At 39.2% G+C, this 14,564-nt stretch overlaps 1 protein-coding gene across 1 annotated transcript in view; it reads left to right on the top strand.

The window, feature by feature from the left end:
• The window catches only part of LOC138033625 (uncharacterized), a 9,702-nt gene extending 1,327 nt beyond the window's left edge, over nucleotides 1-8,375 (top strand). Inside the window, exons 2-5 of the mRNA XM_068881420.1 lie at nucleotides 2,567-3,030; nucleotides 3,716-4,387; nucleotides 5,239-5,489; nucleotides 7,686-8,375. Coding sequence (XP_068737521.1) covers nucleotides 2,567-3,030; nucleotides 3,716-4,387; nucleotides 5,239-5,489; nucleotides 7,686-7,724 — 1,426 coding nt within the window. The 3' untranslated portion in view covers nucleotides 7,725-8,375. The remainder of the gene's footprint in view (nucleotides 1-2,566; nucleotides 3,031-3,715; nucleotides 4,388-5,238; nucleotides 5,490-7,685) is intronic.
• Nucleotides 8,376-14,564: the final 6,189 nt, after the last annotated feature.

The raw sequence follows: 14,564 nt of genomic DNA, 5'->3' as shown, positions 1-14,564 counted from the left end.
CACCCCGGGGAATTTGCCTATTTAAAAACAATGCTAATGCCCGGGGGTTAGTGCTGGGGGGGGGGGGGGGGTGAGCACTGCTGGAATTGACTAATGCATTACACTGACTGTTAAAATTATTTTATATCAGCAAAATATGTACGATATTGGCCTTCCTTCGATTTTTATGACTCAGAAAGCTTATTTTCTGACCTGAGTCCAAGGCTCTCAGTCTCACTGGGAAAGGAAAGGAACTTTATTTATTAAGTGTCTAGTCATTCTAGCACTGGAGCATAATGTCAGGGACACTGTAAACTGAAATTATCAATTAACGCAAATCAAGTCAAATGTTGGCAAACAACATTCTCCTGGATTGGATGTTTTCCAATTTCAGTCGTAATCCCAACCCCAAATTCTATTAGATTAATATATTCTAGATTGTAACTTCCTCTTATGGTCCAGATGTGAGTGACAAATCCTGGCCTTACTAAAGGAAAGTTATCCCAAAATGTAAGTCCATTCTAGCCTGCAAGAGCATCCAGTATTTTTTTTTTTTTTTTTGGGCTCTTGTTTCCCCATTTTGTTTCTCTAACCTCCCCAGTGGTCTGACACTTGCATACTGAAGTCTGCAGACTAACCCAAATGGGTGCTTAGACCTAAATATTGTTTATCAGCACTATTTGAAATGGGTGCTTTAGACTTAAGTATACAGTTAATCAGCACTCCTTGTAGGCAGTCTGTGGTCTGCAGTTGTCATACACCTACTCATGTATTAGGAACACATTAGTTTTCAGCCCTGTTACAACTGGCATTTACATGTATAATCGCTCTAATAATACATGTAGTTATGTCAATTCTCCAGGATCATCCTGAGTCTTCTGGATAGTGAATTAAGCCCTTGGTCTTCTTTACAGGTTTAATATCTGATCTCTTGGACAGAGACAATTTTTGACTCTTATATTTATAATTTTTTTTTCTTGAATCTATGTATATAAGCAATTTCTTTCCCAGGTAAAAATCTAGCCTTGAGTTTCTCCTTCATTGGTTTTACTAATCCTGTTAATTATATTTACAGGGGCTCCAAACGAAGCAAAAGGCCTGTTATTTTTTATATATAGTAGTAACGAAATAAGATATTTGTTACATGTAGCTCTCAGATAGTACATTTGTTATGACTGGTCAATTTATCGGACTGTGTGTGATTTATAAATGACAACCCAGTTCAGTTTAATTGAAATTAAACTGACAAAAGGGTGACAGGGCTATAAGTTATTAAGTACTGAGGCCTCAACCTTCCTTAGTCAGGCCTCTAATATATTTTGCAATGGTGCACTGATGCATAATTGACCCCAAATCACACCCTATTGCATAATTCACTAATTTCTGCACAATGCTGCATAATTCACGCTAAGAGCAGAATAGGAGACAACGCTTTAAAACACCACCTCATTGCAATTTATCTCTTAAGCAGAGTAACGAAATGTCCTTGAATCGATTGAAATATGGTAGTACCTGAAAGTCTTTGCAGCCTCACCATGAGGTAAGTACATGTAGTTGCCATTCTACCCAAGTGGTCTGCCATGTCGCCTACTTACGAGAACAAAAACAATTTGAGTTGCAATGTGTTAGTCATTCAGAATCGTCAATATATTCAATTCTCTTTTCACGAGAAATCTTGGCGTAACCCATTGACTCCAAGGGATTCCCCATTGACGAGTAAAATTGTCTGGCGTTAGACAGAGTAAAATACTAAGTCTGGCCGGTTTAGGCTGGTTTGGACGTCGAAGGGTTAACACTAACAATATGAAGTTATTTCTCTTCTAAGTGCCAATTTATTGCAATGGATAAGTTTTTAGTGAAATTAGCTACTATTCCGAAAAGAAGAAGGGTGCTCATCTTCCAAGTAAAATTACAGCATCAGAAGAAGCAAAAAAACTACCCGGATGGTATGTTCTGTTGTTTCTCAGTGTGCAAAATGTCTTTTTAGCAGTGCAGAAGATAGTTTTAACCTTAGAACTGATAATAACAGCTACAAATAAGCTAAAAAAAATCACACAAATTGCTGCATAATCAGCCATGCAATGCCACATAATTTACAATTTTTTAACCGCATTTTATCTGATGCTTTGCTTAGTGGTATCTGTGCAATTCAATATTATTGTGATTTTAAACCCGCGTGGACACCTTGCCTCCCCCCCCCCCTCCCCTGTCAATTTGTTGTGGATATGCAACTGCTTAAAGGGAGGCAATTTCTTGAAGTTAATGTCACTGACATTAGCAATTCAATGGCCTTTGTATCGTATTAGCACTGAATGGCAGTTGGGAGATGGCACTCAAATATAGCATAACAATACTAATACACATGTATTACCTTAAGCCTTAAGATTTGCAATTAATTATTATAATAATATTGTATTGTAATAATTATTGTCTTGGCTATTCTTAATGTGTTGATAATAGCAGTCTTGAATCAATAAAGCAATGGCAAGTCACAAGTAAGAGAACAGCATCACACCATGTTCCTTCAGAGGCACTGGTATTGAAAGCACTTAATTACAATGTAGTTTTTGTTTTCGTTTACTTTTAGAACTGATCTCCAGTTCTACTGTGTATCGGAAAATGGGATCATCGCAAAGGAGATGGGTAGCCTCAGTGAATATTCCTGGAATGACTATGTGTCATTCTATGTAGGATGCAGTTTCTCGTTTGAGGAAGCATTGATAAATTCGGGAATTGAGATTCAAAATGTCACCGAAAATCGCAATGTGTCTATGTTTACAACCAACATCCAATGTGTACCTGTTGGCCCATTTTCTTGTCCCATGGTTGTATCAATGCGTCCCATTCCAAAAGATCAAGTTGAGAAAGCTGTTGTTGTTACAGCAGCTTATGATGCGATACATGGAACTCCAATTCACATTGGGGATCCGTCTGTGATAGGAATATGCAACATTTACAAACCAGACTTTGGCGACCCTTCAGACATAGAAAGTCTTGTACCTGTATTTTGGGCTTGCGGTGTAACATCTTCACTGGCAGTCAGATCTGCAAGTGAGTAATTCTTGAAGTTTACCTAATCTGACTAATCTCAACAAGGTTTTGCGGTGAAATCTGAGATTGACTCTTCAGCTGCAGAAAAAAGGTCTTGTTGGTTTTGTTCTCTCCTGTTTGAGTTGTATCACAAAATGAATCAATACCAGCAACCATTAGATCTGCAAATGTTTGATGAGAGTCCTGTGGGACTTTGTCCCTGGACAAATGTACATTGTAACATTACAAACTGGATTAAGAACACGATTATGTTAGTCTTAAAACAGTAGAAAACGTTGAAGGCACATTCTGAATGGCTACTCAATCAAACAATGAATATCCTTTCTATTCACCTCCGAGCAACTTGCACAGGATTTGCACTCGAAAATATTGTAATCGTTGCGGGAATAAATGAGTTAAAATCATCTTTTTGTGCTCATATACATGTACCAAAACAACTATTCACCTCAGTGTCGGTTGCTAGCGTTTGATATTTCACCACTAGCCACTTCAGTGAAATAGCTGTTATTATGTCTGGCACAAGAGCAGAACAGATGTGCATGCTCCTAAGTCAATGGTTAATTATATGGCTAAGAGGTGAATCCTCTTTGCTAATGACTAATGGCTTTTACTATGGTAGAGAGTGGAGAATATCTGGCATTTAATCAAAAGGAGGGATGTAACCCTTTCTCATTTATTTTTGCAGGGCCAGCTGTGTCCTTTAGCCACTATCCTGGCTCGATGTTCATTTGTGACATTACTGTGAATGACTATTTTACTGCACACAAGCCAGAACATGGGGAAGAACAGCCAATACTCGTCACTCTGGCAGATCACCCTTATCTTGCATCAGTGTGCTCTGCAAGTGCGAAGGCAAAAATAGATGAGCTTGTGAATTTTGTGAATTTAGCATGGGAATCTACCAGAAGAGAAGATGACTTGAACAACTGTTTGTCTGTTGGTGATGCTCTCATGAAGGCAGCACTGAGACTGTCCCACGCTCCATCCATTGTAATTTGCTTCCTTCAAGAGAAAGAAAACTTTTCATCTCCAGATGCATCAGCATCAGATTGTATTCAAGCTTTGCTGGCTCTTGTCCAAGCTTTTCAAGCATTAGATAAGAAAGTAACCGTTCTGACTCCAGTTGCTACACATTTACTTCAAGAGAAAATTGCAGCTTATGCAGCCAGTGGCCATACAATCATTTCAAATCAGGTTCGTGTGATTAAGTGGAATGATAGCTGTGACATGAAGGAAATGCTGTATGAAGACAAAATAAATCACAGACTTGACACGATAGTTGCCTTAGAAGCAGCAACGAAAACAGAGAACAACAAAACTGAAGGAAAGGAACCGGTGGATTGGTTTTTTGAGCAAGGTGAGTGATAATGGTCAGTTGGGTTCTCTGAAGACTCCTCTAATGTCCTTTCTGATGTTTTGATGTCAGAATGACCAGTGGCTCAGTTGTTTGATCATCGAAAAATTAAATGACAATTAAAAAAAATTATAATTAAAAAGTTTGAAAAAAATCAAAATGTGGAGGCTGTACATGTAAACTGCAGGTTGCAGGTAAGACGTGCAGGTCATTGTTTCATCGTAGCTGAAGCAACCCAAACCTTTACTCTTGCTAACATTGGGCCTAAAAAATAATGTTTAAGCTTTTGTGAAGGTTTGGGTTTTTTCAGTTAAGGTAAAACAATGATCTGTATAAATGTATATTATTAAAAAAATCATCCAGTCAAAGGAGCCACTTCGGAAGTCGTGTTGAGTGATGTAACGAATCCGTTCGACTGTGTGATTGCGCCGCACAAAGCTCAGCCACTGTGCAATCTAGCCATGCTGGAGATGGTCAAGTGCAAGCTCATTCCGAACTGTCTAGTTACAAAGTAGCCGCAGAACATGGCTTTCAAGTACTTAGCGGAGGAAAGAGGATTCTCTTGTGCCGTCAGCCTCTAGTGATTCCGGCTTAATTATTCGCTTGAGTTAGAAGAAGTGCTGACCAAGAATCAAGTGAGGGTCTCTTCACCTTTTACCCTCAGTTCTTTAGGTGTCACACTGTAATCCCCTCGGAGATTTCTGGAAATGTCCATTGCAAATTGATGTAATTTTTTTTTTTTTTCAAATTTCTTGTTTTGCACGGGCGAGTCTGATCTGGTAGAGCAGATCATGATCAATTCTCGCAAGACACTCATACCAAAAATTAACTTTTAAAACCAATTTTGGTTTCAGTGAAAAGCTGGAATGTGGGAGTGGCCCGCGTCAAGATCACCACAAGGGGAAAGGAATTTTCAAGAGACGAAGCCATTGACGGGGACAGCCATGTTTTAAGAACAAGCACATTAAAATTAGCTGGATATTCCCTTGCTGCGGCGCTGTATGTTCTATACAAATGCCCAGTTCATTCCCGATATGTGAGACGTGGAATTGGAAAAAGAAAGCACTTTCAAATTGCGCAATTTTTAGTGGAGGAACGCAGTGGGGTAAGGTCACTTTATTGTTATTAATAAAGCGGTTTTCAATTGAGTGTTGTAAAAGAAATACCGATATTACTTTGACCAATCACAGCAGCTGCAAACAGCGCAATAAACTAATGCAAATTCGTAGCAATACGCAACTTTCGTGATGGCGTCATTAATTTTGACTACAACTACCAGATTTCATTTTGATTTTCTTTTCTTGTTTAAATTTTGTATTCCCAGCGGGGTAAAAATAACAATAGCTCTAATTACATGTAGCTTGAGACAAGCAAAACTTGAAGGATTCTGGTACTTGTAGTCAAATGACGTCATCATGCAAATGTCCTACGTCATGTAACTAATGCTCAAGGCGCGAAAAAATCGCGCGTGCAAGTAGCGATTGGTTTTTGGTTTTCCTTCTCATTGGTTGATAAACTGGCGCGAGATTTTTTAGACCAATCACTAAGCGTAACAATTCGCGTAATTACTTTCGACAGTCATTTGCCGAAAACTGCTCTATCATCATATTCATTGTTATAAGTATATTTTCTTATTTATAATTATTTTATTTCAAAGACAACCGTATTAACAGGAAGACATAAAGTGTAAAGGATTAAAATAGTCATTACGAAAGGAAGAAAACAATGCGCATATATGGTATAATTTTGCAATGTGAGATGAGGAACGAGAACAAAATTGTAAGATTTCAAAACAACCGAAACTGAAGTGGGGACATAGAAAATGAAATTAGACATTAAACATAGCTAAAAATGCTTCTATTTATTAAGCAATGTTTGAAACGTTCGGTTCATATATGGGTGACCTCTATTCCTGAGCGACCTGGTCAAACAAAAGACAAGAGATCAGTAGAGTGCACGACGCCATTTCCATAGCTTCCTGTGTAAGATTTCTATTAGGCGTGCAACCGGCGTCACCTCCTTACGGAAACAAAAACGAAATGGTTGCAGGGATGGGGCAGTGGTGAGAGCATTCGCCTGCCCAGACTCTTTGTCATATGGGGTTTAAGTTTGTTGGTTTTCTTCTCTGCCGCGAGAGGTTTTTCTCCGGGTACTCCAGGGGTGCGTACCATTTAGCCAAATAATCCGGATGGAATGATCGTTGCATAAAGGTAAGCGATTTTCCGAATTTACTGACCAACCGGATGAGAATGGCGCTTAACATTTACTACACAGCATTCCATCCCGCATATTTCACTTGATCTTGTGAGAAAGGACCTGGAAACGGAAGGATTCTCGCAAATGGTAAGAGCATTTCGCGAATTCCGTTCCGAACGGAAAAAGAGGACTACCTCTGGAGGTTGTCCACAATTTCCGAAAAGATTTTCCGGAAAATTGCCTTTCCATTTGACCTCAAACCGAAATTTCCGGATTTTTTGGCTAAATGGTAAGCACCCCAGCGCCCCAGTTCTCCCCTCTCCTTAAAGACCAAAATTTGATTTGATTTGCGTTAATTTATTGACTTCAGTTTACTTTGTCGCCAATTAGTGTTTCAGCGCCAGTTAACCCATTCACTCCTCCCTCAGATGCCCCGCGACGTCATCAGTTGAAGAGCAAAATCGTCTGGTGTTGGACAGCGTAAAATCTATTCAATCTCACTCCCAGGAGTCAATGGGTTAAATAAATAAATAAAATAAAGTTTCTAATCCCTTCCTTCTTTGCTCCTTTTGGCATTTATCAACGCCAGCGAGGTACTGTCATATACTAGCAACACCCATTACTGAAATACCATATTCACCACTTGCACAATCCCATAATGCAATACGTTGGGGGGGGGGGGGGGGCTCTTTACATAAAAACAATACAAGTCAATTACTTCAGTGAACTGGATATCTATTGTTTTAATACAAATACCCCCCAAGGTGGAACTGTATTAAAGGATTTGGGCAAGCAGTGAAAAAAAGTAAAAAGCGATATAATCAAACCGCTATGTAAAAGGTAAACTGTAAATGATATGTTAAAAGACCCAGTAAAGCAATTTATTATTAGCGTTATTATCTTTTGAATGCTGTCATACATTTTTTTACTTGCAAGACAAATTGTCAAATTTCCGGAGAATCGCCACGAGACAACGGAGATGCATATACATTATTAATTAAAGTGTTTGGTGCGGGATGATATTGCTGGTTTTCGTGTTATCATTAATGGTTCACTCTGTTAGTTAATATTATTAATGTTTTTTTGTTTTTGTTTTGTTTTGTAGGACTGCAGTCAAATTTTCGACAGCGTGGCAGAAAATTGAATTTTAAAAAAACTTCTATTGACTGCAAAAAAATAAATTGAAAATATACAAACTACCGTCAACGAAATAAAGCAAATAAAGATCTGAACGATGATAAATATATTAAAGTTAACTGGAAAAATAGGCTCCTGAGTCCGTGAATTGTAATCCTGGCCCGGGTTGCTCGAAGCATGATTAGCGTTAACCATAAATACCATGATTACTGAAAAGCCGGAAGAAGGAATCCGTAAACGAGAGAAATGGCATGTATAAAGATACATATTTTTATACAGGCAAAAACAAGTCGCTTGAGCTTTTAAACTAAAGAAAAAAAAAACTTTAAAAAGATCTTAAAGTCTGAGAGGAGACGGCTGTATGGAAAGTGCTTTACTACGTACATAGGGCACCAACATAACCGCAGTGACGTCACAAACAAAACACAGAATATTATTGGAATGACTGGCTGAGTTCATCCACTCGAGTAAATGTATCGAGATAGTCAACTTGTACGTAAATATCCTGCGTCCAGCCGCACAATTTCCCTTATCAGTATGATCAACTAATTATTTCTTTGGAATGAAGTGATATTCGCTATTTTCGGAAATCCCAAAATACAGTTCATTTTGGAGGATCATTTTGCATTGTCACAATAAATATCCATTTCAAGAGCAATTAACTTGTATTGTTTTTATGCAAAAAAAAAACAAAGAAAACAAAACGTATTGCATTATGAGATTGGGAAAATAGTCAATAAAAAGGATTTCACAATTTTACGAAAAACCTTTAACTACCACGACCACAACAAGGTTTTCTGAGCCCGCGAGACTGAGCACCCCCAGAAAACCATTGTTTTAACGAAAACCGCTGGTCAGCAACCTGGTTCTGGTCAGTGCTGTCTAAAGTCTTCCCAATTTTACACACGGCGGCCATGTTGAGTCCCGAGGGATTGAAAACTTTTGTTTTGCCTCGTTCTCAAACATTTCAAGTCGAGGCTCGGGGTACGAAATCAATTGTCTATGGCCAATATGGCTGCCGCTGGAATAAGGCCCATACAGGGGCACTTATTTGACAAAAGCACCTGTATTGTTTAATGCTGTAATTGAATACTCCTTAATCAGAACACACTATACCAGGAGGATCAACTATACCACAGAGGACAGACCACCGGCTAGGCTTTTCCACAAGTTGCTCCAATTTCTGCTAAAAGCTGCCCAATAATTCTAAAAAGTTGCCCAAACGTTGCTCAATTTTGAAAAAAAGCTGCTCAGAAGTTGCTCGTTTTCTATAAAGAATAATTAAGTTGAGTTTTTATTTTTACATTTTTACAATGAAATGGCCCTTTTCACGGTTAGTTTTTCTCATTTGCATTACAATATAATCTAGCATGTTTGTGATGCAATTTCGAGCTATTTTGTAGTTTTAACCCGAAATTGCCTCGCATCCACGTTAGATAACATTGTAATGCAAATAAGGAAAACTAACCGTGAAAAGGGCTATTGTTGCATTATGAAATAAGGCTATAACATCTGATTAAAGGTTTGCCTCTCTCGCCTTGGTATAATCATATAGCTTAGGATAAGCCTTTAAATGATTAATCAATAGGCATATTTTTAAAGCCTGTGATTTTATCTGTGATCAACATTCAACTGGCAGCTGACTCGTCCCCAGTCGTCTCTCATAGTCTTATTGATTATTAACGAGGGTGCACGGGGGCCTTACTTCACGCTCCTTCCTTTTTCCTCATGAAGACGACTGGGGACGAGTCAGAACTGGCAGTACAAACTTGAAATGGCCACCATAGTGCTTTTGTTCAATACAAACCAAACAAAACCAAATTCTTAGGTAACTGTTGGGTTTATCTGAAATCGAGAATCCGGAAACGGAATCCGGAAAAAGAACTTGCATCAAAGTCACTATGATCAATAGTCTTGAAAATGTTTACTTTCATCTCGCTGAGTAATTTTGTCACATGTTGACTCCTTTTGGGAGGGGATTCATGTAGTAACTTCAGAAGAGCATCCAACTGTCTGGGCTTTTTCTTTTTCTTGATGGCGTGGGGTGATCGTATTTTTGACATCAAATATTACAGCACTTGTTTTCGGGCGCTCGATTTTCTTGATTGCACACGTTTGTTGATCTCTTAAGTGTGCGTGCGATTGAACCTAATACGGAATAAGAATAGGTGTAGTGATGATTTGAAATAGTATGTTTGGCGTAGTTTTTAAGGAACTAGGATGTTGGAGATATGTTTAGAATTTCATTTTAGAAGGTGTTTGATAATTTCCATGTGAATCTCTGTAAAAGTGAAGGATTTCTGACCTTAATTCTATGTATTCATAGTCCGGAATAGAGTGTTTTCACGTGATGTCACGGCGGCCATGTTAGTGTCCCTAAACAAAGGAACGGCAGCCATGTTGGTGTCCCCAACTAATCTTTCGGGAATTGCGCTATTTTATCATGCAAATTTTTACTTTTGTTTCGGTGGAAAAACAAGGTTACTGATCACGTGAGTGAAAACGCTCTATACGGTCGATCAAACGCATCCTTACAGTCTACGTGCAATACTTAGGAAAAGCATTTTACAACACGAAAATGGCAAAATTTCCTCTCAGATCGCCCTTTCTATAACACATACAGGAAAATAGCTAATATCTAAAACAGCTTTTAATTTTATTTGAAATCAAAACAATTGCCTCCCTAGTACTTACAGCGGTTAGGACTGACTTTCACTAGCGACGCAAACACAAGCACAAGCATAAGTAGCCTATGCTAGTGAAAACGAACGTCGACGGAAGCATCAAAATCAACCACGGCATTCGCCAATTTGTTCAAATGCTCAGATGTGTGAAATCTGGAACGAGTGCTTTAATTGGCCAGACGTAGCAAAGTTCCTTGTGCTTATACACCTTATTCCAAAATGGCCGCCATTTAAATATTCGTTTGTTTTTATTCAAATTAGCCCTTGATGCAGAGAAATTTTTTAATGCGATTTTCGAAAATTTCAGGTTCGAAATGCACACTTCCAAAGTTTTAGATCCTTACAATGAAAATTGGCGATTTTATGGGCATTCAAATTTGGGCCATTTTGCTTGAAAAGTGTCCGAGAGACTTGGTCGAGTTTTGATCGAGGTAACAAGGGCCAATTTGTATCCGCATAAATCAGGGGCCATTTTGAAATAAGGTGTATGCTGCGTTTCATTTTCACATGATGGAACCATCCGCCAGGATAGCGGTCTCTCGCAGATTTTTAAACTTAGGGCCTCTAATAGTGAAAAGATACTTAGCGATATAAATGTGGTTGTGTGAAGACAAGTTAAAAGGGAGAACAGCTCACTTCCGGTTGCCGTCCGCGTCTCAAAAACGCACTTGCTTAAGCTCCCTTTAATTTTATGCTTGTGTCAACCCCGTTTTCACGGAAAATAAGCGCTCTTATGCTTTTGCTTGCGCCGGGCGCTAGTGAAAACCGGGCTTTACCATTCACAGGTGCCCCTCACCTACTTTTTTATTTTATTTTTCGAAAGTAAATTTGGGAGGACGTCAATCAATCAATCAATTACTGAAATGTCCAAAAACGAAAACAAAGTCGTTGAGGGGCGCGTGTCACTAATAACCGCCGTAAGCTCAGATAACGCTTTCGCCTTCAAAAGAATTCACTGTTCACGCCGATGATCATAAAGTACTTTTAGTTTTTTCTTTATGGTTGTCGATTGTAAATACAACCCTTGTCAGTTGTGGTCCTGTCTTAAATAGTGGTGCACACGGATCTTCGTTGTAGCTATGTAAAAAGAAATTAACTGGCATATCAAGAGGAAGATTGTTGGACATGATTGCATTCTTACAAAACGATAATGTCAATAGGGAACTTAAGCAACGACGACGGCGACGGCACCGAGAACGTCATCTCAAAATATAAATTCGCGTTGTTGTAATCGCTTCGTTACTATTTCAACTTTTTTAATATGACGGGGGTGTGGTAGTTCCTCAAAAATGACGCTGGTAGGAACGGCGCTCAATTTAGGGCAGAAAATGAAAATTTATCCTTAAGTAATGACGTTGTCCATAAAACCTCGAATTTGGCTGTTTCACGTTGTAGTTTTGCTGACGACGGCAATGAAATGGACAAAAGTGAAAAACACACGTGCAGGGCGTGCAAAGCTATTGTTTTTGCCTACTAAATATGCAAATTTGTGACGTTTTCGTTGCTGTCGCCGTCGCCGTTGTCGTTGCTTAAGTTCCCTAATGACATCCACGTGGTGCGTGCAATTCACTTCATTGTAATTTGAACAAGGTCAAAACTGAGTAATCTAAACAAGATCCAAATGTTGCCCAAAAATTAAAATTGTTAAAAAGTTGCCGAAAAGTTGCCTAGCAACTTTTAGAAAATGAATGAAGTGGGTAGTTTCTAAAGAAACTGTGATGCTGCGTCGGTGGGAAGTAGTATACAAAAATTTGGTGTTATCAACGGAGTTGACAATGTAAATTGGCCACCGTACAGAGATTCTAAAAGCTGACGTTTCGAGCGTTAGCCCTTCGTCAGAGCGAATCGCTCTGACGTCAGCTTTTAGAATCTCTGTACGGTGGCCAATTTACATTGTCAACTCCGTTGATAAAACCAAAACTTGTGGAAAACCCTACCACCGCCAACAACAGGAACTGCATGCCCCACTCTTTCCGAATGGTGTTTTTTTTTTACGTCCCACACAGACGACATTACAAAGACAGCACTTTCTCCTCAGTTATTTAAAGACCCTGATTGTTGTTCCAAGCTGGAGTTAATTTTTATCCCGCGACCCCCCGCGTAGTAGTAGTCTGATGATCAACCAACTGAGCTAACCGATCGGTGGTGTCAGCGGTCGTTATGTGTGTCATTCTACAAAATGTTTCCATTCGCCCTTGTCACACGGCGGCCATATTGTCCCGGGAGACCAAAAATGCTTTGTTTTACCACGCCAAGCCTCACCCTCATGGATTCCACAAAACAAGGCTCTTTGGTCTCCCGGGACAATAGAGCCGCCGTGTGACAAGGGCGAATGTGCTGTCCTTGTATGACCCTGAATTCTGTGGTCGCTCCCTAATTAACTACACGGGGAAATTTTTGTATGAGGCAATAGAGAGTCGAAGAAGAACGTTGCTGTTACGGTCGTCGAAACTAAAGATAAAGAACAAGCGAAAGTAAACTTTACCGCTTGTTAGCGCTCTGAGACCATTGACTCTATAGTGTCTTGCTAAGTTCAAACAAGATCTTCCAAATTCGAATTAAGTAAAATATTTTACTTGTGGTTGTTGCATGTTCATGTACTCCGGTGAGTTACACTGTCAAAAGTTTCTAAAAACGGCCTTCACGAAATTGTAGATTGTTTTTGTTTTTGTTTTAATGCGAGGGCCAGCTGAACAAAGGATTTGTAACAACCAGCTTTACACTATTATTTTCCTTTAAATCTTCACGAAATTGCCGAGCCAGTCGTAAATAATTTTCTGGTGGCAATAGATAGCGGGAGGCGCGGTGGCTTCATGTCATGGTTAGTGCGCTCGACACCGGTCCGAATTCATGGCCCTGGCCGGGTACAATGTGTTGTGTTTTTGGGCAAGACAATTTACTCTCACGGTGCCTCTCTCCACCCAGGTGTATAAATGGGTACCGGCGAATGTAACGCTGGGAGTAATCCTGCGTTGGACTAGCATCCCATCCAGGGGAGAGTAGAAATACTCCTAGTCGCTCCATGCTACAGAAACCGGTATAAGCTCCGGCTCTAATTGGCCACTAGGCTTGTAAATAGACTTTACTTTTACTTTACTAGATAAGTAGGAAGAAACCAGGTCTTTTGTTTCGAATTCTTTACAAACTTTAACCCATTCATCCCTTAGGCGACCCCCATTGAAGGGGTGAAACCGTCTGGCGTTAGATCCCTCAGATCCCCACGCAAATTTTCGAAATGTGAAGAAAACATTCTTTCCGAACAGATATTTCAAGGAAATCCTACCTAGGGTGGAATCGTTCAGAATCCTTCCTCCCCTCACCCTTCCCCCCCCCCCCCCGCGCCCCTCCTTCGAAGTATCATAAAGTAATCTTTTCACTAAGGCAGAGATGCTCCACCAATCGTTTACCCGACTCGTTAAACTGACTTGAGACCCACTATATTAATATTTCATTACTGCATTGAGTGATGATAAATAAACGAATTCAATTAAGTAAATATTTCTTTGCCCGTGTATGCAACTTACGTTTAAAGATATTTGATAAATTTATCGAATTCATTCGGTAATGTTGACCCTCGTGCCTTTTGGCAAAAAAAATGAAGTCCTGACGACAACCAGATGCGGAAAGACTTGAAAAGTAATTTTTTTGCAAAATAAAAAAAAAATCAATGCTTTCGTCCTTTTTTTAAAATCGGATGCGCGTTTTTATTTTTGGCGAGACTAAAATCATATAATAGAAATATATTAATCTGTAAACTATGTTTAATTGAAGTGATATTCTTACAAATTGTCACAAACATTCAGTCTAGGCGGATATCAACACTTCCTCCTTTTGCAATGTAAGAAATTCAATGTGATAATTTTATCGTAATATCGATATCGGCTGCCGGAGAATTCATTACTTAAAATATCCTATGAGTGCAGAACTAGCTAGATCAGGTCAAGTAAGAAAAAATTCTCAAATAGTACAGAAAAACATCATCGATATTTTTGCTTTCTTTTCGTTTTCGTCGACGCATGAGTTAAAATGAAAATTATTCGTTCAATAGGAATCACATTCGTAATCAATCGCAGTGCTAGGGTGTTTGATTGGGTCTTGATAACCACGTGACCAATTATCACCATGCCAACGATTGTGAGTTTAGGGCTTAAAAATAGTATCCT

This window comes from Montipora capricornis, chromosome 14 (genome assembly GCF_036669925.1).
Source record: "Montipora capricornis isolate CH-2021 chromosome 14, ASM3666992v2, whole genome shotgun sequence".
NCBI classification, from domain to species: Eukaryota; Metazoa; Cnidaria; class Anthozoa; order Scleractinia; family Acroporidae; genus Montipora; species Montipora capricornis.
The sequence above is the reverse complement of the archived record's forward strand: the minus strand, read 5'-3'. Positions and strand labels throughout refer to the sequence as shown.